The 25,000-nt window shown below is 37.7% G+C and overlaps 1 protein-coding gene across 3 annotated transcripts in view; it reads left to right on the plus strand.

The window, feature by feature from the left end:
- Nucleotides 1–4,668: 4,668 nt before the first annotated feature.
- LOC123498396 (sarcolemmal membrane-associated protein-like) overlaps nucleotides 4,669–25,000 on the plus strand; it is a 123,560-nt gene continuing 103,228 nt past the window's right edge. For all 3 annotated transcript variants that reach the window (XM_045245503.1, XM_045245502.1, XM_045245504.1), the window contains exons 1-2: nucleotides 4,669–4,689; nucleotides 19,967–20,597. In XM_045245503.1, coding sequence (XP_045101438.1) covers nucleotides 20,475–20,597 — 123 coding nt within the window. In that variant the 5' untranslated portion in view covers nucleotides 4,669–4,689; nucleotides 19,967–20,474. The remainder of the gene's footprint in view (nucleotides 4,690–19,966; nucleotides 20,598–25,000) is intronic.

The following is a 25,000-nucleotide window of genomic DNA, read 5'->3' on the forward strand; positions in this document are numbered from 1 at the left end:
CTTTAATAATTTTGTAGCCTTATCTTTTAAAACTGTTTCTTTGGTAGCTTGAAAAGACAAATCTAACTAAATATTCTCCATCATCTGTATTTAGACAAATATTGTTTTGGTGTTTTGAATGTTGAAGGGAAGACTAGCACTAGAAATGGCAGAATATGTAACCAGGTATTAATTTCACTTAATTATCATAGTTGTCGAATAATCCACTGATAATCTTATTCTATTTACTTTTTCCTAGCATTACCGTCTAGTCAAGTCATGCAACTATACAGTATTAACCAGTATAGTCATTAACTAAGACTGGACACAATCCTATCTTATACGTAGACTTAAGATTATACATTAGAACCCTTTTTTAGCTTTGATGTTTGGTGTGGAATGGTACAAAACAAAGGCCAGTATTCTTAAACGTTTTGCTCTCTCGCCATCACTACTTTCCAGGGGCTTTAGTTGAAGATGTTCATGTTTTTAAGGGTATTTTTATGGTTTCGGTGATGGACTGGCATGATTTATCGATTGCTATAAGGAAAATTTGTATTGAAAACCCGGTTAGTCGCCTCTATGGCCTCGGAAAACCGTGGTGGTGCGGTAAGAGAGCAAGGCGTTTCTGAAGACGGGCATAAGGTATACAGAGTCTTGTGTTCCGCCTAATTTTGTGTTCTCAGATGTTTTAGTTCCTTCATAACGTAATATATGTATTATAGTTTTCATGGGTGTTGTCGTTATTTAAGTGATGGTTTGGTCATTATTCTACATTTTTTAACTGGAAACACGCCCTTGGAAAAGCCTTAAATTCTATAAATCTAATTATATGTATGGTATTTGAAATTACAGTCCTTATCTCTATTGTTAACAGGTTTTAGTGAGATTTATTAGGGTTTTCAAAGATGTTTTCATGATTTTAATGACAGTTTAGCACCTTCAGAAGTAGGACGCATTTTTGGTGTGACTAGTAGACGATTTTATTTACATTAGGAAGGGTCTGTGAAGGTCAAAAGGTTAATGGCCAGTCTTCACTATTCTAATCCCCCACATAAGTTTCTGAAGCTGTATGAAATCACTGAATAGTAAGCAGAATGAATATGGAAACTCGTCATGGTACTGAAGGGGTTAACAATCACCCTGCATTAGTAAACAAAAACACAGCCGAGAAACTTCAATAACCCTTCAAATCTGAGTAAATAGAGATCTGAAACTAATCCTTATGAGAACCCACAGCGTTTTAGAATACGTGAGGCAGATGTGACACGTCTCGGCACCACATCTGAAGGACTTACCCAGCACCTCCACCAACTTCCAAAGCCTCTAGTTAAAGTTACACGAAGTTTTGAGATTGTAGTGACATATTACCGAGACTCCTTTACATTACTAAGAAGGAAAATAGGCTTGAGAACCTTTAATATTTGTGTGGCTTTAGGTTTAAGTCTTGTTTTATATATTGTAGTGACATATTACCGAGATTTCTATACATTACTAAGAAGGAAAATAGGCCTGAGAACCTTTGATATCTGTGTGGCTTTAGAAAATTGACATGGTGAGAGAGAGTAGTGTTTCAGATTACGGCCCTTGATCTCAGTAGTGGGTTTGTAATGTGTACTGAACGTGTATGGGGGGAAATAAACTAATGATTAAGTTTCTGTGTCTCATTTATTCATTAATTCATATACTAAACGGATTTATGTGTAAAATGCAAGGTAGGTTGTTTTCATAGAGGCTGCCATGTGCAAGGCCTGGTGTTCTTATTTTTCTTGTGGATTTTCTTGTTATATTTGTTAGCTTAGTTTCTTCATTTTCACTTCCTTCTCTGTCTCTCATAGTACGTGGTTTCTTCAATACGCTTGATTCATCTTTCCATTTCCCTTCTCACTATTTGTTTTTATATTTATTTATTTTTTTTCATATACACAATCTCTCTCTCTCTCTCTCTCTCTCTCTCTCTCTCTCTCTCTCTCTCTCTCTCTCTCTCTCTCTCAAGTATGCGTATTTCTCTTTTTACACTCTATAGAAGTCATATTGAAGATCCCTTATTACGTACGTTTTTTTTTTTTTTTTTCAATCTGGCTATCACCTTTTCGCTGTTACCGATACTTTTCAATATTATATTTATCCAGGATACTGTAATAGATCCTTACTTAGACATACGGAAACAAAATGGAGAATGTGAGGCTATTATTGTATTACCAAATACCAAATCATTTAAGAGTTTGTAGTAAAGAGAGTAATGTTTTAGGATAGATGTAATACCTTTGCATTGATTTAGCGAAGTTATACATAATTTCTACGATGTGTAAGAAAACTATACTTCAAAGGGATACCATGATAATTTTAACTTCCATTATTTCTTGTGAAAAAGTTAATCTTAACTTCAAATGTTATTACAGAATCAATTAAGGCAATATGTAATGAGAACATGGGAGAATAAGGGAGTAATAATAATTCCCTATATTTCAAGTGTCCGTAAATTATTGTGACTATCGCTGAGTATTTTCAGGAAGCTAACAAGTGTCTTCCATTAGAAAATATAATGACAGAAGAATTATTAATATATGATGTTTCTCTCCTCATGTACTTTACAATATTGGAACTTTTGTTGAGTATATCCAGAAAGTTAAGATATGTCTGTAATTCAGATCTTTTAATGTAAGTGAGTGTTTTCATCTCCGGTACTTATCACCAAACAGCTTGTTCGAACATTTTCTGTCTCTACTTTAATCATTCCAGGAAACTGTTTTTATCGAGATGTATTTCTGCAACTGATTAGATTACTAAATAATATATGTCTTTGCTGTAGTTTATCCTTCATTTCGCCAACAATGATTAGATAGCTAGATAATTTATATTAATTTTGTTTTTGCTGTATTTACTTAGGTAGGTAGGCTACAGTTTATCCTTCAAATACTACCTACCTAGACTGTCATTTGGGTTATCACTTTCTCTTTTTTCTCCTTCAGTTCTTGTGTATTTCTTAAGATATAGTAATATGCAAATCTGAAAGTTCTATAGACATGAAATATATAGCAGCAACAGAAACTATAGCTTTAGTATATCAAGATGTTTTTGAGAACCTATGGTTGCTCATTATTTGAATGTCCTTTCCCTCCTTTGAATTGAAATTGTGTACCTTATTACAAAACTCCAAGATAATTATGAGATTTTGATAAAGAGAAAACCAATAAATGGCAACACATTTTTAGCAGATACTATAATCACCTAGACGTTAGATCTTAATTTGACTTTTTATGGTTTCTCTGTCACAATCATTGCTGTATTTCTAGGCAACCACACCTACATAAGTTAAATACCTTACAAAGTTTAACATCAATATGTAATAACTAAATGTAAAACAAAGGCAGAAACCCTCTGGATTATAAATTTTCATTTGACTTACCTCTATATTTTTCATCATTATTACAACATTTCTAAATCAACTGAAGCTGCATGAATTTAACATTTAAAAAAGTAAAAATATAACAGATAAAAACTATATTTAAAGCAAAGAGAGAAAACACCCAAACATTAGATCTCCATTTGACTCACCTCAGAAGCTCAGTAGTGATCGCAAGATGGCGGAGTGAGGACGTAGAGGTAGAGGCGGCTGGGCTTTTTCCTCGATAAACACAAGGCGATCACTGGTAAGGCAGTATTGACCCATCCCCACGCACTCCCACCCTCAACATTATCCCACACACGCCCGCAATAACCCTCAAAACCCATGAAATAAGGATAGAAATGGCGCGAAACTGTCCCTTACCGAAATATGTTTTAATAATAAGACGGATTTTTCTTCTGTCACTCGCTAATTCCTGTTTGAAATTGACCTTTGAGCTCTGTGACCGTAAGGGCGGGCCAGGGTGGATTATGAATGGCAAACAAAAGATACTAGATAATAATAACCAAATAAATAATGATAAGTGACAGGTGATTTATTTATTTATTTATTTATTTTATTTTGTGTGTGTGTGTGTGTGTGTATTTTGTATTACTAGAGAGGTGGGGAGGGGATAAGCCGGGATTTAACGGTTGCAGGTTAGGACTTTTATTTTATTTTTTACCTTGGTGTTTAGTTTAAATGACGTGTTAAGATGAGGAGGCGGCGGGCGGAGGAAGGAAGAGGAGGAGGAGGAGGAGCAGGTAAAGGTGTGAATGGACAGGTACTGAATTAATTAACGTTTGAGACTTAACGATTTTCAAATACCGTACAAGGGGATTAGGAAGTGATACCGGGCCATTGCCTTCACTAATAACTACAACTAAGAAAAAATGCACTAAATTGAATGATAAAAATAACATAGAGCCATTTAAATATACATAAAGAAACAGGTAGTACACGTCGATATATTGAAGACAAGATAATTATTCATATCCTTTCATTCAAACAACAAAATAAAAGAAAACACACAAAATGACATACACGTAATACAGGATACATAAAAACTGGCATCTTTGAATTGAAATATACATAACCCGTTATTTTTTTCTTTCTCCAGCCAAATTATTGCTCTCATTACTTGAACAGCGTCTCCTCTGCTTCACGTTTGTGTTTGGGCAAGGGAGGGTTGGGATGGGAAAGTGAAGGTGAACTGATAAACGTAAGAATGTGTCCAGTTTTTGTTATCTTACTGTTTGGAAACCCTTTCGTTATCAGTGGCTGGCTGGCTGGCTGGTGGACGCGGGATGTGGTGAAGAAAGGTGTGTGTGTGTGTGTTGACTGTTTTTTAGTGTTTTGTTTGGCTTTCCTTTGTTTCATTTTGTTTTGCTTGTCCTGTCTTTTCTTCCTTGTATCTTGTCGTGTGTTTTGTCACTTTCTTGATTTGTCCTTGTCTTGTTTTATGTATTTTGTTTCTTATGTCCTTGTCTTACTTTGACCTTACCTTACCTCACCTCCCCCTATCCTGCCTAACCTTATTTTACCCTCCATCATCTTTATCTAACCTCACCTCACCCCACTTAACCATACCTCACCTCACCTCACCCCACTTAACCATACCTCACCTCACCTACCTTACTTTACCTGACCTGACCTCACCTCACCTCACCTTGTCTTACTTTACCTAACCTAACCTCATCTCCCCACATTATCTTGCCTAACCTTGCCTTTCATTAGTCTCCCCTGATAAAATTACTTCCTGGGATCTGGTTATTCCATCACACTTCCTACCAGTCCATGTTACACCTTCCTGTCTTGTGTTAGTGAAAGGTGACATAATAGATATGAATATTGACAGGTGTCTTGTGTTGTCAATTACTTAACTACCTTTACCTCACATGGGTGGGTCTTTCCAGGTAACAGGTACCCAAAATAACTCCTTTACCCATAAAACCCCATACATTTATACAAAGATATGCGTGCTGTGTATTAATAAAGGTAAATGTATATTAACCCTGTCAATACTGGGACACATTTTTGCCTTCAGTTTTGTGTATGATTAGGCCATTTTATTGACATTAGGAAGGGTCTATGGAGGGCAGAAGAATGGCCACAGTCTTCACTATTTTAATCCCCTCATAAGTTTCTGAAGCTGTATAAAATCTAATAGTAACCAGAATGAATATGGAAACCTGCCATGCTACTCAAGGGCTTAAGGTGTTGGAGGGTTACTTGATGCAGTTCTCCTCCATCATAAAATAGATAAATAGGTAAATATAAATAGAGGCAAGGGACTGTGTTGTAGTATAATGAATGAAGGAATATAAGTGAAAGGAATGGAATAGGATACAAAATATAGCTTGCAAAAAATAGAGGTTATACAGTAAAAAAAATTATAGTATATAATAAAGAAATGCTAGATTGAATAATAAAGAATAGCAGCAAGATAGTGATGGAGGAAGGAATAAAATACAAGAAAGGATAAAATTCCTCATGAAATATAGTATGGAAAATAAATAGGAATGGTAAAAAAAGATATAAGGAAATGCCAGGTAGCTAAGAATAACACAATCCAAGTGACAAAGGAAGGAATAAAAGATAATAGAGATACAATACACCACAAAATGTAGCTAGGAAAAAAAAAGTGACAGTGAATAGATGTAAAGAAATGCCAGGTAGCTTAGAATAACACAAGGCAAGTGACAAAGCAAGGAATAAAAAGGCATTATAGATACAATACACCATGAAATATAGCTTAGAAAAAATAGTGAAGTACATAACAAACAGTAACAGCATAGAGTATACACCACAAAGCACCACAGAAGCAAGACTCAGGCTGTACAAAACGAAGAAAGGAATAGAGGTGAATAGAATAAGGACTAACAGCACACATCAGCACAGAGGCAAGATACAGCGGTACAAGATGGAGAAAGGAATAGAGATGAACAGAACGAACACTAACAGCACACGGTACACACCACAAAACACAGAAGCAAGATGGGGAAAGGAATAGAGGTGAATAGAACAAACACTAACAGCAAACAGTACACACCACACAGCAGCACATAGGCAAGATGGAGAAAGGAATAGAGGTGAATAGAACAAACACTAACAGCAAACAGTACACACCACAAAACACTGAAGCAAGATACAGCTGTACAAGATGGAGAAAGGAATTAACACATTATGAGTACAGTAGAGAAAAAATATAGATCAACAATGAAGAATATAAGCTACCAACATACACATACACACACACACACAAAATAATGTACTTACAGTGCCACCCCCTCCCCACAAAAAAAAAAAAAAAAATTGAATAAGTCACCAAGATGAACACTGGGCAATAATTGAACACCAGATACCAAAGACAAGTCACATAGCACATGGTGAAGGAATATATGGAGATTGACTCACCTGGTTGGCTGCCTTACCTTGCCATTCGTTAGCAGTAGACAGGTGAGCCCAAACTCACAGGTACACCAGATCACTGCTATATTGGCCATTCTTCTATGTATATATGTATGCCAAAGGTCCGGGAAGTGCTTTGGGGTGCTACTCAGGGGTATATTTGTGTGTGTGTGTGTGTGTGTGTGTGTGTGTGTGTGTGTCTGGTACCCATGTAAGATTCCTGGCTTGATATATACTTAGATGAAATTTGGGGAAAGGTGATAAAATATTTCTCTCTCTCTCTCTCTCTCTCTCTCTCTCTCTCTCTCTCTCTCTCTCTCTCTCTCTCTCTCTCTCTCTCTCTCTCTCTCTCTCTGATATATGTGCCCTTGACAAACTTCTTTTGCACTTTAATTGATAGATGAAGCTGATCATTTTCATGTAACGACTGACTGCCATGTGTAGACATAGCAGCTTCTTGCAGCTTCCCTTATTTGCCTCTACTCTTTCTCTTCAAATTATCACTAGAATCATGAAAAACTGCCTTGGAAACCTCATAAACTTCTACAATTCACTAAAGAAGCAAGAAATTTATGCACAAGGACCATATGAATAATGAAGGACCATGCTATGAAAGTGTTTATTGCACTGGGCCACATTTTCACCTTGAGGTTTAGGTATGATTAGACAATTTTATTGACATTATGAAGGGTCTATAGAAATCAGAAGATTAATGGCCACAGTCTTCACTATTTTGATCTCCACATAAGTTTCTGAAGCTGCATAAAATCACTAAATAGTAAATAGAATGTGAAAAATGCATCTTGTTACTGAAGGGGTTAGTTTTATCTTATGTGTGTCTAGGTATGAAGGTGGGAAGTGTGAAGGGACTCAGTATATAAAGGGAAGTTAGTGTTTTTGTCATTTTATTTTTATGTAATAGGGAAAATATGGGCAAGAGCAATAAAGATTAAACAAGAAATGTCCACTTAGATGCCAGTTCCCAAGCAAGTCTGAGAGAGTAAACCAAAAAGAATTGGATAAATGTCTTGAAATCTCCCTGTGAAATGAGTTTAGGTCATAGGAAGATGGACACACAGAAGCAAGCAGGGAGTTTACCACAGTATACCAGAGTTTACCATGGTGATGTGCTCGTGTGACTGGGAAGGTGACATGGTGAGCTGCTGATCTTGTGTTCACTGTTGACTGTGGTGACTTTAGTGTGCAAGGAGAGAAGAGAGGGTGTGGTCTTGAAATGATTGTGCTCTTTTGTTGTAGTGCAGAGGCAAAGTAATGAGAGATTTTTTGATAGGTGTCTGGTCCTCTTATTCTCTAAATGCTGAATACTTTTCTTTATCCATTTATTCATTCATTCATGTGTTTTATTTTCATTGTTCTGGATGGGATATTTGTTAAAGGATATGTATTCTTTCCATGTCATCAAAATTTTATCTGTTTGTTCTTTATCTGTGTAATAATTTTTTTCTATTAGTTTTATTTTAATTGTTTTATTATACATGATTGGTCTAAAGTCTAATTAGAAGGAGAGAGAGAGAGAGAGAGAGAGGCAGGCTTCATTTCCAAGTACTTTTCACTTGAGCATCTCTGACCTACTTGGGGACTGGCATCAAAGTGGCCTTTTTAAACATTTTTCTTGGCCTTAGCTATTTCCCCCCTTGCATAAAGTGTGTTACCATTCACAAAGGGAGTGACTGAGAACCCACCACTGCTCCTGTATTACTGTAGATGTACTGATGTCTCTTGGACTATTTTGAATCACATGGAAGAATATTGAGCCTGAATTAATAGTGATGCTGGTATGACCTCTTTCCACTTGCCATGTTCTGACTGCTGGTGCTTGTCATTTTTCACTTGCCATCTAGATCACTTTTTTTTTTTTTTTCCTCACATTTTGCTAACAATGCATATTTTCTTTTCTTATTTCATTTATTTTTTTTATTCACTTGATTATTTTTTTTTTTTTTCTATTGTTTGAGGTAGGGTAGTAACATCAGGTGTAGCTAAGTGACCACAAATAGCAAGGTTAGTTTAGTTTTTGTTAGGTCATCATGATAACCTAATCAAATCACAACAGAGATAAGAGGTTATCAAAAACTGCAGTGTGGAGGTGGTCATGGTGTCCATCCCATACCAAGTAATTTTCAAGAGTAACTGATGAAATATTAATTGAAGAAAATTACCACTTATGAGGGAAGCATACTAAGGAATGCTCTCTAATTATACTTACAATGGGGTGATCACTTCATAATTGAGTCTTGGTTTAAGAGAAGACTCTGGCATCCTGCATAGTGTAGCACAGTAAGAGGAACACCACAGGGACAGAACCAAAAGTAATAGGTTTAAGCTTGAGAAATACAGGTTTAGAAGAGGAAACTGGTTTTCAGACAGTGTTTGATGAGTGGAACAGACTCAGTGGTCATGTAGTCAGTGCTGAGTCATTAGGGAGCTTTAAAAGAAGGTTAGATAGATTTATGGATTGGGGTGATAGATGGAATTAGGTAGCTTTTTTTTATACAGGGAATTGCCACATGTAGGCCAGACAGCCTCTTGCAAATTTCCTCTCCTTATGTTCTTATGTTCTGCTTCTTATGTTGTTATTGTTGTTGCATCCTGGCTGACGTGTGGTGATGATGTGGACCGTCCTGCATCCTGTCATACATACATATTTAGTGTCAGTGTGGATACTTGCACTTGTTTTATTTTTTCAATTGCTATTTATCTATTTACTTTTTCTTTTGTTTATTTATTACTTTTTACTCATTTATATTGTAAAGAACTAAGAGAAGGGGAGAAGAAGCTAGAATTAGGACAGAGTTAATTAACTTAAAGGAAGAACAGGAGGAGACAAAACAGTAAGAATTAACAGCAAACAAACAACTAAGAGAAGGGATAAAAAAAAAGGCAGACAGTTATTTGAAGAAGCAAAAGGAGACAAAACATGCAGAATTAACAGCAGAAAGAAAACTGAGAGAAAAAACTGGAATTAAGGCAGACAGTTACTTAGGAATGAGAGGAGACAAAACTTAAGAATTAACAGCAAACAGTGACTTGGCAATGTGACCTTTAGATATGACTTTATATACCTCTCTTTACCCTCATACTCTTATCCTGTATACCTGGCAACTACTGGTCTGTGTGTGTGTGTGTGTGTGTGTGTGTGTGTGTGTGTGTGTGTGTGTGGCTTATCTGACCAGTGTTTTTCCTGCCTCCATCACCTGTTACTTGCCTGCCTCGCTCTTCCATCACCTCATTCGTTGGCGTTTAATAGAGAAATTCATTATCACCGCCCTGAGTTCCTGCCGCTCCACACAATACATCTGTTATGCTGGTGGAAATGACAGGTGATACTAATGAACTAATCATATGAGGACTAAAGGATTATAATGCCTTAATTTTTTATGAAACTTATCTTTTTCCCACCTGTGTATCCAATTACATTAGATCAAATTATTAGCTTTTATATTTTGATATGTGAGCTGCCTGTTTATACTCGGTCACCCTCCTAGCCTTCCTTTGTGTTTGTACTGTAATGTGGTCCACGAGACTGCCTTTCCTGTGCTGTGCTGACTGGGCTAGAGTGTGTGTGTGTGTGTGTGTGTGTGTGACCTGTATGGGGTATGACCTCTTGTGAAATTGCTTGTTAATGAAATAACTTGTTTTCTGTGACTTATGAGTTAGATAACTTTGGTCTCACTAACTTGCAAGTGGAATCATTTTAGTTTCTATGACCGTAGATTAAATAACTTTGCATCTTGAGACCTGTGAATTGAATAGCATTGCATCATGAAGGGTTCTTGGATTGATATGTGGCTCACAGAACCTTACAGCTTTTGGAGAGTTCCTTGGAGTTGTTGCTGGTGTGATGAGAAAGGCAAACAGAGAAGAGGCACCAAAACCTTAACATTGCTGAAGTCACTTTTGCATCTATCTTTTATAGACCTCTAAAAAAGATAATAAATAAATAAATAAAAGAAATAAAAGAAAAGAAAAATTATTAAAAGAAAAAAAATTCTACAACTACTGATATGAAACTTCTGAATGTACAGATAAACCGCCTTAACCAGCTCTTTTCTTTACCTATCAAACAATAATCTTGCTCAGCTTACCCTTGGATCATTTACTTCCCCTTGCTTAGTTATGAATATCAAACCATACTTATGAATAGACAATCAAGTCATTTGGACCTGTTCTAACCTGTTCCTGCTGCACTTGCCTCTCCTGTTACCTGTCACCTGTCACATACCTTACCTGTCACTCACTTCTTTCCACCTGCCCCCTATTACTTTACCTTTACCTGTCTTACTTAACTATACCCTCCACCTTACCTATCACTCATTCACCTTCGCTTATCTCCTATAACCTCACTGTCCTATTTAAACTGTATCCAAACTTTACCTTACCTGTCGATTACTCTTTCCACCTGTCCAATCTAAGCTCACCTTGTACCTATACCCAAACATTGCTATAATACACTATTTTCCACTTATTCTTCATGTTACCACTTACTACCCTATTAAACCTTACTTATTAGTCACCTGTCTCCACCTCTTACCTCATAACATTTAGGCTTGTATTCTCAAACACTTCTATGCTTCACCTCCACGATTTCAAAAGGCTTCATCTAAATTTACTTAAGTTTTTTCAAGGTGTTTTTATGGTTCTTGAGGCAGATTAACAAGATTTCTACATTATTAACTGGAGAAACACTCTTGAAAATCCCGCTATTCATATCTGTGGTCTTGGAAAATAGTTGTAGTAAAAGAGCAGAGCATTTTTAAGGTGTTTTTACAGTTCTAGAGGCAGACTGACAAGATTTCTACATTATTAACTGGAGAAGCGCTCTTGAAAACCCCGCTATTCGTCTCTGTGGTCTTGGAAATTAGTCGTGGTGAGAAAGCAGAGCATGTCTGAATACGGACCTTACTTTTACCTATAACTCCATGTAAACCCCCCTACAGATCACAACTTTCCACCTGTCCCTCCCTAACTCAAACCCTGAGTACTGCTGCCCTGAATACCTTACCTAATGAATCACCTGTCCCATGTCACCTACCTGTCTTTGTTGTGTGGTCCCTTCCCTGCCAGGTGCAGCTTTGTGTCACCTGCTTGTGTCTCAGTGGTGGGGAAAGTACTACTGCTACAGGGTGTCAGCTTGGGATTGATTGTTTGTTTAGTGCTATCCAGTGGTGGGTTTTTTTTTTTTTTTTTTTTTTTTTTTTTTAGGCAGGGGTTGTTGCATAGTTTAGTTAGTATATTTTTCGTCTTTATTTTTTCTTTACTTTCTTCTTTTCTTTATTTCTTTTTCTTATTTTATTCCTTTTTATTTTCCTTATTCTTTTCCTTTTTCTTTTTCATCTTTTCTTTTGCTTTTCTTGTTCTTTTCTTTTTTCTCATCATCATCTTTTTCTCCGTATCACCTTAAAAGCCACCCTCACTAAGGTCTAATCTGTTATTTGGGTCCTATCCTGATAAATGACTAAAGATCTTGTCTAATCCACATATCTACCACTTATCTGGAAACCTGTTTATACCTCTTCTCTGAGAATCACTTATCAGTCTTTTTAATCTCTTCTGTTTTTCCTAGTGAAGAACTCCAAGGATATCTATTTCACTTATTTCAGGACCAGTTTATTCCAGTCTCATATCAATACAAGCTTTGACCATTATTTTGCCTCCCCTTTACTGATAAATTCAAAATATTTCTTCTGTATCTCCCTTATTGCAACCTGTATCTTGAACAAATATCTCTTCTGTATCCTCTTTGCATCCCTTATCTTGACCAAATGTGTATTCTTTATCCTTATTACATCTCTTATCTCTATCAAACATTTCCTCTTTATCCTTATTGGATCCCTTATTTTGACCAAACCTTTCTTCTTTATCTTTATTGCATCCCTTATCTTGACCAAACATTTCTTTTATCTCCCTTCTGTCAACCCTTATTTAGAGCAAACATTTCTTCTTTATCCATTATCTTGACCAAATATATCTTCTTTCTCCCTTGTTGCATCCCTTACCTTCAGCAAATTTCTTCAGTAACCTTGTAGCAATCCTGATCCTACTTGAGCACCTTAGTCAGACAGAACACACCTCCATCAATTCGTATGGTGAGTGTGTGGATGTGATGTGAGAGGCAGGAAATGCTCTCACCTCTCACTCACCCTTATCACTCCCCTCTCACTCAGCAGCCCGACTCTCTCTCTCTCCATCATGCTGGTCTCACTCAGCCCTCCACATGTATTAGCCAGTTATTGTCGTGTGTTGATTGGAGCCTCTTGTGTCCATCGTTGCCTGTTCTTCCTCCTTGTTCTTCAGTGGTTTGGTTTAATTATGGCTTTTACTGTCTATTATTAGTAACTTTTCTCATTTTTACTCATGTTTTTCTCTCATTGGAAGTTTTTTTTTTTTTTCCAGGGAATTTGATCTTTCTCTTCAAAAATTTTTGTTTTTTATATTTTGTTTGTCATGTATTTAAGTAGTTTGTTTTTGCACACACTCTCTCTCTCTCTCTCTCTCTCTCTCTCTCTCTCTCTCTCTCTCTCTCTCTCTCTCTCTCTCTCTCTCTCTCTCTCTCTCATGCACATTGAAGAGATAGTCTTTCCAAGCTTTTTTTTTCTGTTACACCACCATCACTATTACTACGTACTACATTCAAGAATAGATGCAGCAGTCTTAGTCTTAGTAACAACTGTTTTCAGGAAAAAAATGAGAAACCACAATGAAATTTCCTGCCTTATCCTTTCCTCCTTTCCTCTCCCACATGTATGATTGTTGTGACTCTCACTAAGACACACACACACACACACACACACACACACACACACACACACACACACACACACACACACACACACACACACACACACACACACACACACACACACACACACACTTGTCATCATTTTCACCATCTCTTTTACTTCTTAAATGTTCCCCAAGTGTTTGCATGCTCTCTCTCTCTCTCTCTCTCTCTCTCTCTCTCTCTCTCTCTCTCTCTCTCTCTCTCTCTCTCTCTCTCTCTCTCTCTCTCTCTCTCTCTCTCTCTAACACCTGTATCCAATTTACTTCTTAGAGTTTTGGATCTTATTTATTTTCTTTTATTTTTTACATGTTTATTATAATTTTATATGTATTGATTATTGTTAATTTTATTTTTATTTTATTTGTTTGTTTTATTTTTTTTGTACAATTCTCTTCTGGGATGTGCATTTTCAGTAGTAGTCATTTTTCTTTTTCTTGCTATTTTTGCTGCATTTGGACAGACTATGCATAAGCAAAATGAAAACACTCCAGATCAAGAAGCTTTATAAGGAGCAACTTTAAATACACAAACTGAGAAAAAGGGACTGGATAGACATGAGTGACAGAAACAAGACTAATGTGGCTTAGGAATTGTATAGGACAACAAGGGATATGTAGAGACACTTAGAAATATAGATAAATGTTTTTTTGGCCATGGTGTAAGAATTTAAGTAAACAAGGAAGCAGACAGACACTAAGAGATTGATAGTTTTTTTTTTTTTTACTATGGCATACAAACATAAGAAAACAAGGGAAGCTAGCAAAGACACTTAACCTGTTCAGTACCATGAAACATCTTCATACTTACTCTGGTTACTATTTGGGGATTTTATACAGCTTCAGAAACTTATGTTGGGATTAGAATAGTAAAGACTGGCCAGTAATCTTTTGACCTCCACAGACCCTTCCTAATGTCAATATAATCATCTAATCACACCCAAAACTCAAGGTAAAACTGCATCCCAGTGCTGAAGAGGTTAAGAGATAGATAGATGGATAAATGTTTTCTTGACTCATGTAAGCACATAAAATGAAGGAAGCTGAGAGTAAGCTGCTTGTAAATATAAACACTTAAACACTTGGTACCTCTCTCCCCCCCCACACACACACTAACTCCATCACACCATCTGAATATTTTTACCCTGACTAGCGATCTGGGATACACTAAAGAGACCTCCCCCATTAGTAATCCGATCCTAATCCCTTCCCTGCCTCCCTGCTCACCTGGCTGTCATCTGGGGGGCTTCCTTCCTTCTCACCCCTCACCCCATCACCCCTCAGAGGGAACACTGACACATGGGGCCTGTTGGGGTGTGCATGGCTTGTATTATCTTATCTTGTATCTATCCTTGAGTTGTCTGTTTGTATGTCTTCTGTCTCTCAGTAAGAAGTCTCAGTTTAGCCCGTTCAGTACTGAGATGCATTTTTATCATGATTTTTTTGGGTATGATTAGACAATTTTATTTGCATTAAGAAGGGTTTATGTGATCAAAAGATTAACCCCCTTCAGTGCCGTGATGTATTTTCATATTCATTATACTTACTATTTGGTGATTTTATACAGCTTCAGAGACATATGTGGTGGATTGAAATAGTGAAGACTGGCCGTTAATCTCCTGACCTCCATAGACCCTTGCTGATGTAAATAGGATCGTCTAATCAACACCAGAAATTCATGATACAAGTGCATTCCAGTACTGAAGGGGGTTAATGGCCAGTCTTTACTATTCTAATCCCAACATGTGTTTCTGAAGCTGTATAAAATTGCTAAATAGTAACCAGGATGAATATGAAAACACACCATGGTACTGAAGGGGTTAAGTAATTCGTGTGTGGTTGTATGTACTAGTGAGGCGTTTGCTGGTTTCCTGTTTTTGTGCAGTTGATTAAGTTGTGTTTTGAGTGTTGTGTGTGTGTCAGTCAGTGCTAGTGGGAGGGATGGGTGGTTCTGGTGGTGTTTTCTTTGGGTTATTTGGTGTAAAGAGTTGTTTGGGTTGTGTTTGCTACGAGGGGTGAGTAATGGTGTTTTTTATTTTCTTTATTATTTTTGTATTATTATTACTTAGAGCTTTTAAAAGATGGTGTGTGGTTTGTTTGATGCTAAGATTTTGTGTGTGTCTGTGTCTGTAAGTGCATTTTATATACATTTTTTTTTTTTTTTTATTATAATCCTTGCTTTGGATTCAGCATTACCCTTGAAGAAAAAAAAGCAGCACACTAATTATTTTTCATTACACATTTTTGTCACTAAACAACAACTGCCACCACCACCACCACCACCACCACCACCACCACTACTACTTACTTATGTGTTTAGTCCAAGATTAGTTAATGACTATGAAAAACATATATAATTGTTTTTTTATGTGATGCTTGCTAAGAACTTTGAGTCTTCGTGAGTTTGAGGTGTATCTGTTTTTTTGGTCAACATTCACCATGGAAAATATTTAATCTTAACTAAAGACTGTTGTGTTTACTTAACTTTTTAACATTTGAGTAGAGTGGCAATAGACTGATTCTCTCTCTCTCTCTCTCTCTCTCTCTCTCTCTCTCTCTCTCTCTCTCTCTCTCTCTCTCTCTCTCTCTCTCTCTCTCTCTCTCTCTCTCTCTCTCTCTCTCTCTCACACACACACACGTGCGCGCAGTCCTACCCAAAGATCGGTCTATGAATGTGTCAGAGAGAGAGAGAAAATATTGGTATGTACGCCCAGGTGGTGTCTAGGAAAATTTTACTGTGTGATGTAAACATTTGGGTATGTGATGCAGAAGTGTAGAAGTGTGTGTCAGTGTGTCTTGGTTGGCCTTTGAAGTGTGTTCCTGCTCAGTGTGTCCTGGCACTGAGGAGGGAGTGTTTGTGGCTGATGGGGCAGGTTGGTGTTGCAGAGTGACTAGTTGTTCTTATTAGTGTTGATGCCTGGCTGTGTCTCTGTGTTCAAGAAAGAGTGAGGCGGTTTTTAGTAAATACATCCCAAATAAAAGCCTTTCGAAACTTATAAATCTGACTTGAGACTACATGAAACTATCACTACAACTGTTTTTTTATGTGAGAGAGAGAGAGAGAGATTTCAGGATTAATATTAATAAGTGGGGAGAGAGAGAGAGAGAGAGAGAGAGAGAGAGAGATTTCAGGGTTAATATTAATAAATGGGGGTTAGGGAGAGAGAGAGAGAGAGAGAGAGAGAGAGAGAGACAGACAGACAGATAGACAGACAGACAGACAGACAGACAGAGAAGGTAAAGGTGATAGTTTTGTGTTTTTAAGTCTGATTTTCAAAGTTTCTGAACTGCTTTGAGATTTTAAAGGAAGAAAGGATGAAGAAAATAATAAGAGTAGTTCATTCAGTTTTTCTTTTATTTTCAGTCTTTTTGCACAATATTATGCAGTTATTTTATTGACTGAAAGAAAAGATATGGTCAGTTTTTTCCCTAGTCTATTCTGAATATTTTTTTTTATCAACTTGCAAAAAAAAAAATAGAAAAGAGGATGAGATTAAAGTTGTATATTCACATTTTAAATCCTACTCCTAGTATTTGTGTATGTAGTGTGCAGACTTGGCAAGGAAGGGAGGGAGAAAGACAGAGACTGAAGACACAGGCAGGGCTGGGCGGCAGGGAAAAGGTGTCGCTTGCATGCGTGTGCTATAATTAAAGGGGCTCTTAACTATTTACATCCTGCCATTGTGCTGAGGCTATTATTGTATTGAAGGATTGGAAGACATCATTCACCTGTCACCTGTCACGCTTAACGACACACACACACACACACACACACACACACACACACACACACACACACACACACACACACACACACACACACACACATTACACCAACTAGGTAAATACACACATACACATCGTGTAGTGTAGTGGTTAGCACGCTCGACTCACAATCGAGAGGGCCGGGTTCGAGTCCTGGGGCGGCGAGGCAAATGGGCAAGCCTCTTAGTGTGTGGCCCCTGTTCACCTAGCAGTAAATAGGTACAGGATGTAACTCGAGGGGTTGTGGCCTCACTTTCCCGATGTGTGGAGTGTGTTGTGGTCTCAGTCCTACCCGAATATCGGTCTATGAGCTCGCTTTGTAATGGGAAAGACTGGTTGGGTGACCAGCAGATAACCGAGGTGAACACACACACACACACACACACACACACACACACACACACACACACACACACACACACACACACACACACACACACACACACACACAGCAAGAAAGTATACCACCACCTGTTCCATCTTTTTATCAGTGCACTCTGAATAATTGTATTGCCTGAGAAATGAGTTGCTTCATAAGATTTTTAAGTTAGACCTAGTTTCCACAGATTTGTGGGTTAACTCAGAGAAGTTATCCACTAAATTGTGTTACATATATTGAGTTAGTATGTGCTATGTCAAATTGCCTTTTTTATTAGTAGTAATTGTGAGAGTAGGAAAAGCAGTAGTAGTAGTAGTAGTAGTTAGCTTCAGGAACTGTATTATTAGTTGTAGTAGTAGTGGTAGTAGTAACAGTGGTGGTGTAGGTGGTGTTAAAACAAATCCTTCTGTCACAAGTCTGTTTAGGTAATCCAGACCATCCTTGCCATACAAACCTTCCTGTTTTTAGACTGGTTTTTGTATTCCTGTGACACTACTGGGCTTTCTCTCTCTCTCTCTCTCTCTCTCTCTCTCTCTCTCTCTCTCTCTCTCTCTCTCTCTCTCTCTCTCTCTCTCTCTCTCTCTCTCTCTCTCTCTCTCTCACATGAAAAAATAGTAGTAGTGATAGTTTCATGTAGTCTCAAATCAGATTTATAAGTTTCCAAAGGCTTTTATTCGGGTTGTATTTACTAAACAATGTATTTTTTTCCTCTTTTGTTTGCCCTTATCCAGAATCCCTCAAATGAAAGAGAAAAAATACACTAACCTCCTCTGTACCTTGACACATTTCCATATTCATTCTGCTTACTATTTAGTGATTTTATACAGCTTCAGAAATTCATGTGAGGGAGTAGAATATTGAAGATTATGGTTACAAATCTTCTGACCTCCACAGGCCCTTCCTGATGTAAGAAAAATGGTCTAATCATGCACAAATCTTACGGTTAAAATGTGTCCCGGTATTGAAGGGTTAATAGCAAAGTCTTCACATAATCTCAACCAAATATATAAACTACCTGAGACTTTTTCCTTTCTTTTTTTACCTTTTCTTATTTGTTTATTTATTTATTTATATTTATTTATTTATTTATTTATTTTTTATTTATTTAGTTATTTTATTTATTTATTTTTACATTGCATTTACAAAACCCTCTAAGGTCACACGAGACAAATGCCGATAAGAGACGAGACTGGTGCACAATTGGATAGATTGAGACTGTCAATAATATAACACAAGCTGCCACTCATTTCCTTTAAAGATGGGGAGCCGAGACGAGGCACCCACTCCAAGGCTTTAGGGATATGTATGTGTGTGCAGTGCTGCCCTCCCTCCCTGAGCCTCCCCCCATTACTACAACAAACATGAGGTTCCCTTTCACTCACTTCATTTTGTTCATATGAAATGCTTTGGTTCTTTAAAGAATATTTTTAAGGCTAATTTGCTGGCTTCTCATGAGTGTCTTTTCTCATTGATATGCTAAACTCTCTGTAGGATCATGAAATTATCACTCACAGCTTCAGCTTCACTCTCACTTTGTTGAAGTTTGTTACATTTTCAGGCTTATTTTGAAAGGCAACTGTAATTCAGCTTGTGTTTGTCATTGACAATACATAACACCTGAACTATCAGAATCATGAAAGCATTGCACAGTGTCTTAAGTAACTTCCACTTCAGCATATGATAGGAATATGAGACGAGGTGGTGAAATGTTTGAGATTAGACCTAAATATTTCTTACGGCCAGAATTCCTATGCCAACAGATATTTCATGTCCTGTGTGTGGGTGTGGGGTTGGCTTTGGCTGTGTTTGGGCTGGCTTCAAGTGGGTGTTGACCTGAGCTGACTGCTGCTTGCTGTTAAGGCTGATAGGCAGGGAATGTGTAACTTGGACTTAGTTGACTTTATTTGTTTTGTGTATTTTATTTTTATTTATTCATTTATTTATCATATATTTTTTACTGCTTTTATTACTGTTGACCTTGACTGAACTTTAATTGATACCCGGGATAGAAGAAAATAAGCTTGATGGTGTTGGTATTTGCATGTGTCAGATTCTAAATTGTTTTTTCTTTTTTAGTTTTTTTTTTTTCCCTTCTCTTGTTATCCTTTTGAAAAGTAATGAGGCATTCTTTATAGCATCACCTGTGTTAAGCTTAGCCTCGGTATTTTTATATAATTGTAGTATTTTTAATGTGTCTGCTTTGTGATGATGTTCTGGTTTAACAGTTGTATTCTCTTTATTTTCAGACTTACATCGAGAAACCAAAGGGTGCGTGCGTGAAGGAAACCAGTGTGTTGTGTGTGTGAGTGCGTGTGTGTGTGTGCAGTGCTCCACCCTTTACCAAATTGGTGGTGTGGAAACCAATTAGCCATTCAGTGAGACATCTCGAATTGAAACACAGATACCGACCAGTGTTGTGTTGTGGCACGGCGAGGCAAGGCAAGTGTTGTGCCAGCGACAGGTGGAGGTGGCACCCCTGCCCTGCCACTCAGTGCCAGGTGTGTGGGTGGACAGGAGAGGGGAGAGTGAAGTGTGAGGTGAGACACCACACGGGTGCAGTGTGATGGTGCGTGATGGTGTGTGAGGGCAGGCATGTGCACCGCCCCTGACCTGGCCAGTCTGCGTGAGGGGCAGGGGCAGGGGGCGGCCAGGGAGCCCGTGTAGCTGACCACTAGACCACACCACCGCCACTGTTGTCCATCACCTCCGCCGCTGCCTAGTCGTGGTCCCCCTCCCCCCAGCGGCTCAGGGTTGATGGTGAACATTGTGGGTGTGCGCACGCTGGTCCCACCCGCTGTGGGTGGTCCCCCCCTCACTGAGGCCAAGATGACAGCGCGTGCCATACTCCAGTGCAGACCCAACTCACACCCCTTCCCGGTGAGTGCCCCTTGTGTGTGACCCTGCAACCCATCCTTCCCCTGTGTGACCTGTGACCCCTATAATCTGTCCTTCCTCCTGTGTGATCTCTATGGCCTATCTTACATGTGACCCCAGTGATCTATCCTGCATCCAGTGTGACCCAATGACCTATCATCCCGCATGTTTTACCCTCATGTTTGACCCAATGACTCATCTTCCCTGAGTGTGTGTGTGTGTGTGTGTGAGTGTGAGTGAGAGAAATTAATATGTGCTAATCATATCCTAATGATTGCTAATTTTTTGTTAAGCTGTGGAAATGTTTAGTGTTTTTTATACATGTGTTTTTTCATATTCAAGAATGTTATGCGTGCTTTTCTCTGGGTCTTGTAATTACTTTTCAAGTAAGTCCAATAAATACCAAGAAACAAGCAAAACAAAACAAATATAAGGAAAGTTTATACATACTGCATCTATATTCTCTTGCATTCTCTCCTTCACTCATTCTCTTTCCTCTTCATTCCTCTTCTCTTTTGTATGTTCCACTCTTCCTCTTATTTTCTCCATTTTTTTTTCCTCATTCACTCTACCACTTCCTTTCTCTCTTCATTCCTTTCCTCATTTTTCACTTCTTCCCTCTTTCATTCTTTCACTGCTCTTTGCTCTTTTCATTCCTCCTTCCTCAATTTTCACTCCTCTTCCTCTCTCATTCTCTCCACCTTATGTCTTCTTGTCACTTTGTCATTTAAAGAAAATTTCACTGTTCATGCTCTGTGGAAAAGGAAGGAAACATGATTGCATTATAGTTGTTTGGTGGGAAAGAGCGTTATGACTTCTTTACAGTTCACTTATGTTCTGTTGGGGAAAGGGGAGCATTATAGTTTCTTACTACTACATTCTTTAGAGAAAAATTAACTTTGATTTTTGCTGAGGAAAAAAATAAATATAAACCACAAAAAATAGGAAAGAACAATAAGAGGAAAAAAAAAAATTACACTACATCCATGTTTTATAAGTATTAAAAAAAAAAAGCAAAAAACAGTATCACACTTCATGTTATATGGGAACAACATTAGCGTGGTGAGAGATTCCCAGCGCCCTTATCCCTGCCATGCTCAGCCACTAGTAGCTGCACATGAGGGTCAGGGCTACCACCTTGCTGCTGCCTTCCCCTGGGTCATGCTCTCCACCCACCACACTGTCTTCTTGCACCTACACACTTCTAGCAGGCTTTTTACTCTCTCTCTCTCTCTCTCTCTCTCTCTCTCTCTCTCTCTCTCTCTCTCTCTCTCTCTCTCTCTCTCTCTCTCTCTCTCTCTCTCTCTCTCTCTCTCTCTCTCTCCTTGTGTGGGTGTTATTTATTTATTTATTTTATTTATTTTTTTTTTTGTGTGTGTGTGTGCACGCGCACTTTTGCAATTCCTATGGAGGGATTTGTGTTTGTTAATGGTGTTTTTAAGGGATGTTTCCTTGTGTTCCTTGTGAGTACCTACATTGTGGAAGTTAACATTTTTTAATGGTGTTTTTTTGTGTTAGTTATTGGTGTTTTTTTGTTATTTCTTTTTGTTCCTCGTGTGTAGCTATATGTGTTATGGAAGTTACTAGATTTTTTTCTTCTTGTTTTCTTCTTTTTCCTTTTCTTTTATCTTTTATCTTTTCTTCTTGTTCTTCTTCCTATTCTTCTTCTTGTTCTTGTTGTTGTTGTTCTTCTTATTCTTCTTCTTCTTCTTCTTCTTCTTCTTTCTTCTTCTTCCTATTCTTCTTCTTCCTATTCTTCTTCTTCTTCTTCTTCTTCTTCTTCTTCTTCTTCTTCTTCTTCTTCTTCTTCTTCTTCTTCTTCTTCTTCTTCTTCTTCTTCTTCTTCTTCTTCTTCTTCTTCTTCTTCTTCTTCTTCTTCTTCCTTCTTCTTCTTCTTCTTCTTCTTCTTCTTCTTCTTCTTCTTCTTCTTCTTCTTCTGTGTTTTTGTGATTGTTGTAGAAATCTTGTATTTCATTTCTGGTAGTCTTCAATTGTTTTTCTTTATAATCGTTCTACTTGTAAAAGGCTCTTAAATGGAAGTTAGTGTTTCAGATGGTTAGGGTGGGATTTTCTTTCGTCAATTCTTGTGCAGTTGTTGTGGAAATTACGTGAGTTTTTCTGTTTTTATTTATCACAGCAGTGGGAGTTACATAGTGGGAGTTTTCAAGGGTGTTTTTATGGTTCTTGTATGGCAGTTTATTTTGTCTCTGCTTTTTAACACTAGATCCACCAAGCATAAATTTCATCTGTAAATTTCTCTCTTCTTTTACTTATTTTTCTCGTGTGTGGGAAAATAGCATTTTTTTTTTTTTTTTTTTTTTTTTTTTTTTTTCTCAACTATTTCTCTCTCTCTCTCTCTCTCTCTCTCTCTCTCTCTCTCTCTCTCTCTCTCTCTCTCTCTCTCTCTCTCTCTCTCTCTCTCTCTCTCTCTCTCTCTCTCTCTCTCTCTCTCTCTCTCTCTCTCTCTCTCATTTGCCTGTACATATTTTGAACTGTCTTCCTTTACTTCTCTTCTTTCCTCATGAGTGGCAAAGCAGATTCTTTTCTCACTTTTTTCTCCATTTTTTTGTGTGCCCTTGACTGGTCTCCTTCATGCCTAACAGAGGTTGGATGCAAGAAAAACATATACTCAACATAAACCTTCACACACTCAGACAAGAGGACAAGCAGTGTGAGGGGAGGAAAGTGGTTACAGTGAATTATGAGGCGAAAAAAAGTAAGCACGTAGATAAAAAAAAAAAAAAAGAGTTCTGGACAATGGAATTATTGCTTTGTCAGAAATCATGCAAGCTTCTTCTCTTTGCTTTCCTTCAATTGACCTAACCTAACCTTACCTTATCTTTAACTAACGTAACCTAACCTAACCTTATCTGAGTGATGGGAATATTACTGTCAGAAATCTTACAAGCTTTTACTCTTTACTTTTACTTAACTAACCTAAGCTAACCTTGCCTTACCTTGCGTTACCTTACCTTACCTTTAACTAACGTAACCTAACCTAACCTGGGTGATGGAAATATTACTGTCAGAAATCATGCAAACTTCTACTCTTTGCTTTCGTTTGTGTTTCCTTGTGTTTCCCCAGCCATACCTCAATGTTGTACTGGTCAGGTATTGAGGAAACCTATACTTTTTTAGCCTTTTTTTTCTGAGTGATTGTAAATGTTTTGTGTTTGTCGGTTTTGTGTGGTAAAAAATATAAAATTCTCTCTCTCTCTCTCTCTCTCTCTCTCTCTCTCTCTCTCTCTCTCTCTCTCTCTCTCTCTCTCTCTCTCTCTCTCTCTCTCTCTCTCTCTCTCTCTCTCTCTCTCTCTCTCTCTCTCTCACACACACACACACACACACAAAAAAAACCTGGTAACCTGGTAAGCGATTCATAACATACAAGGACATTTTCTGAGGCAACACAAGCAAAGTCAGTAAGTCTGGAACTCCCTGCCTGCTTCTCTACCTCCATCTACCTATGACCTCAATTAGTTTAAGAGGGAGGTTTCAAGACATTTATCCCTTTCTCTTATTTAACTCTTATTGGACCTTTTTTTGGGGTCTGGCATCTAAGTAGGCCTTTTTTGTTTAATCGTGTTGCCCTTTGCCGGTTTTCCAACTCTTACATAAAAAGAAATAGTGACTGCTAACAATAAATACACATGCAATGTTTGTGTAAATAGATATAAACAAGTAGATACACACACAACTTGGCAATGAGAATAAAAGATCAAGACTAAGATTAGAATACGCATAACTTTTGAAAACTTTCCAAAATTCAAACACATAAATTGATCGAGTAGTAAGAAAAAGTTAAAAATGTGATAAAAAAAAAAAGTAGTAGCTATGTATTCCACTTGAAAGAATAAAAGAAAAATATATGTATCACCTAAAGTAAAGTCAAACAAAACACATTCAAGCTTACACATAGTAGTAATAAGAGTGGCATTAGTGTTTAGTAAGAACACATCCAGACCACTGAAGTGAAGTGTGCTACTGGAACCTGCTTCAATCCTGCCCCTGGTGTGTGTGTGTGTGTGTGTGTGTGTGTGTGTGTGTGTGTGTGTGTGTGGAGAATGGATGGTGAAAGTAATGAAGGTGGTCCATGCAGACTGTGTGTATTTACCTAGTACAAACTAGCAGGCAGTGTGTAACCTATCATGAAGTGAAGTTAGCGCAAGGATTTTAAACTCGCATATTCCTCACACACTTGATAGCAACACAGGAAAAAGAGAGAGAGAGAGAGAGTAAAGCTGGCCACAACCCATCATGAATTTAAAGTTATCACAAGAATTTCCATCACATTTATCTCCTACACACTTGGTAACAGAGAGAGAGAGAGAGAGAGAGAGAGAGAGAGAGAGAGAGAGCTACCCCACACTAATACCACCAACACCTGTTCTATAAGACAATCAGGTACT

This window comes from Portunus trituberculatus, chromosome 48 (assembly GCF_017591435.1).
Source record: "Portunus trituberculatus isolate SZX2019 chromosome 48, ASM1759143v1, whole genome shotgun sequence".
In the NCBI taxonomy this organism is placed as follows: Eukaryota; Metazoa; Arthropoda; class Malacostraca; order Decapoda; family Portunidae; genus Portunus; species Portunus trituberculatus.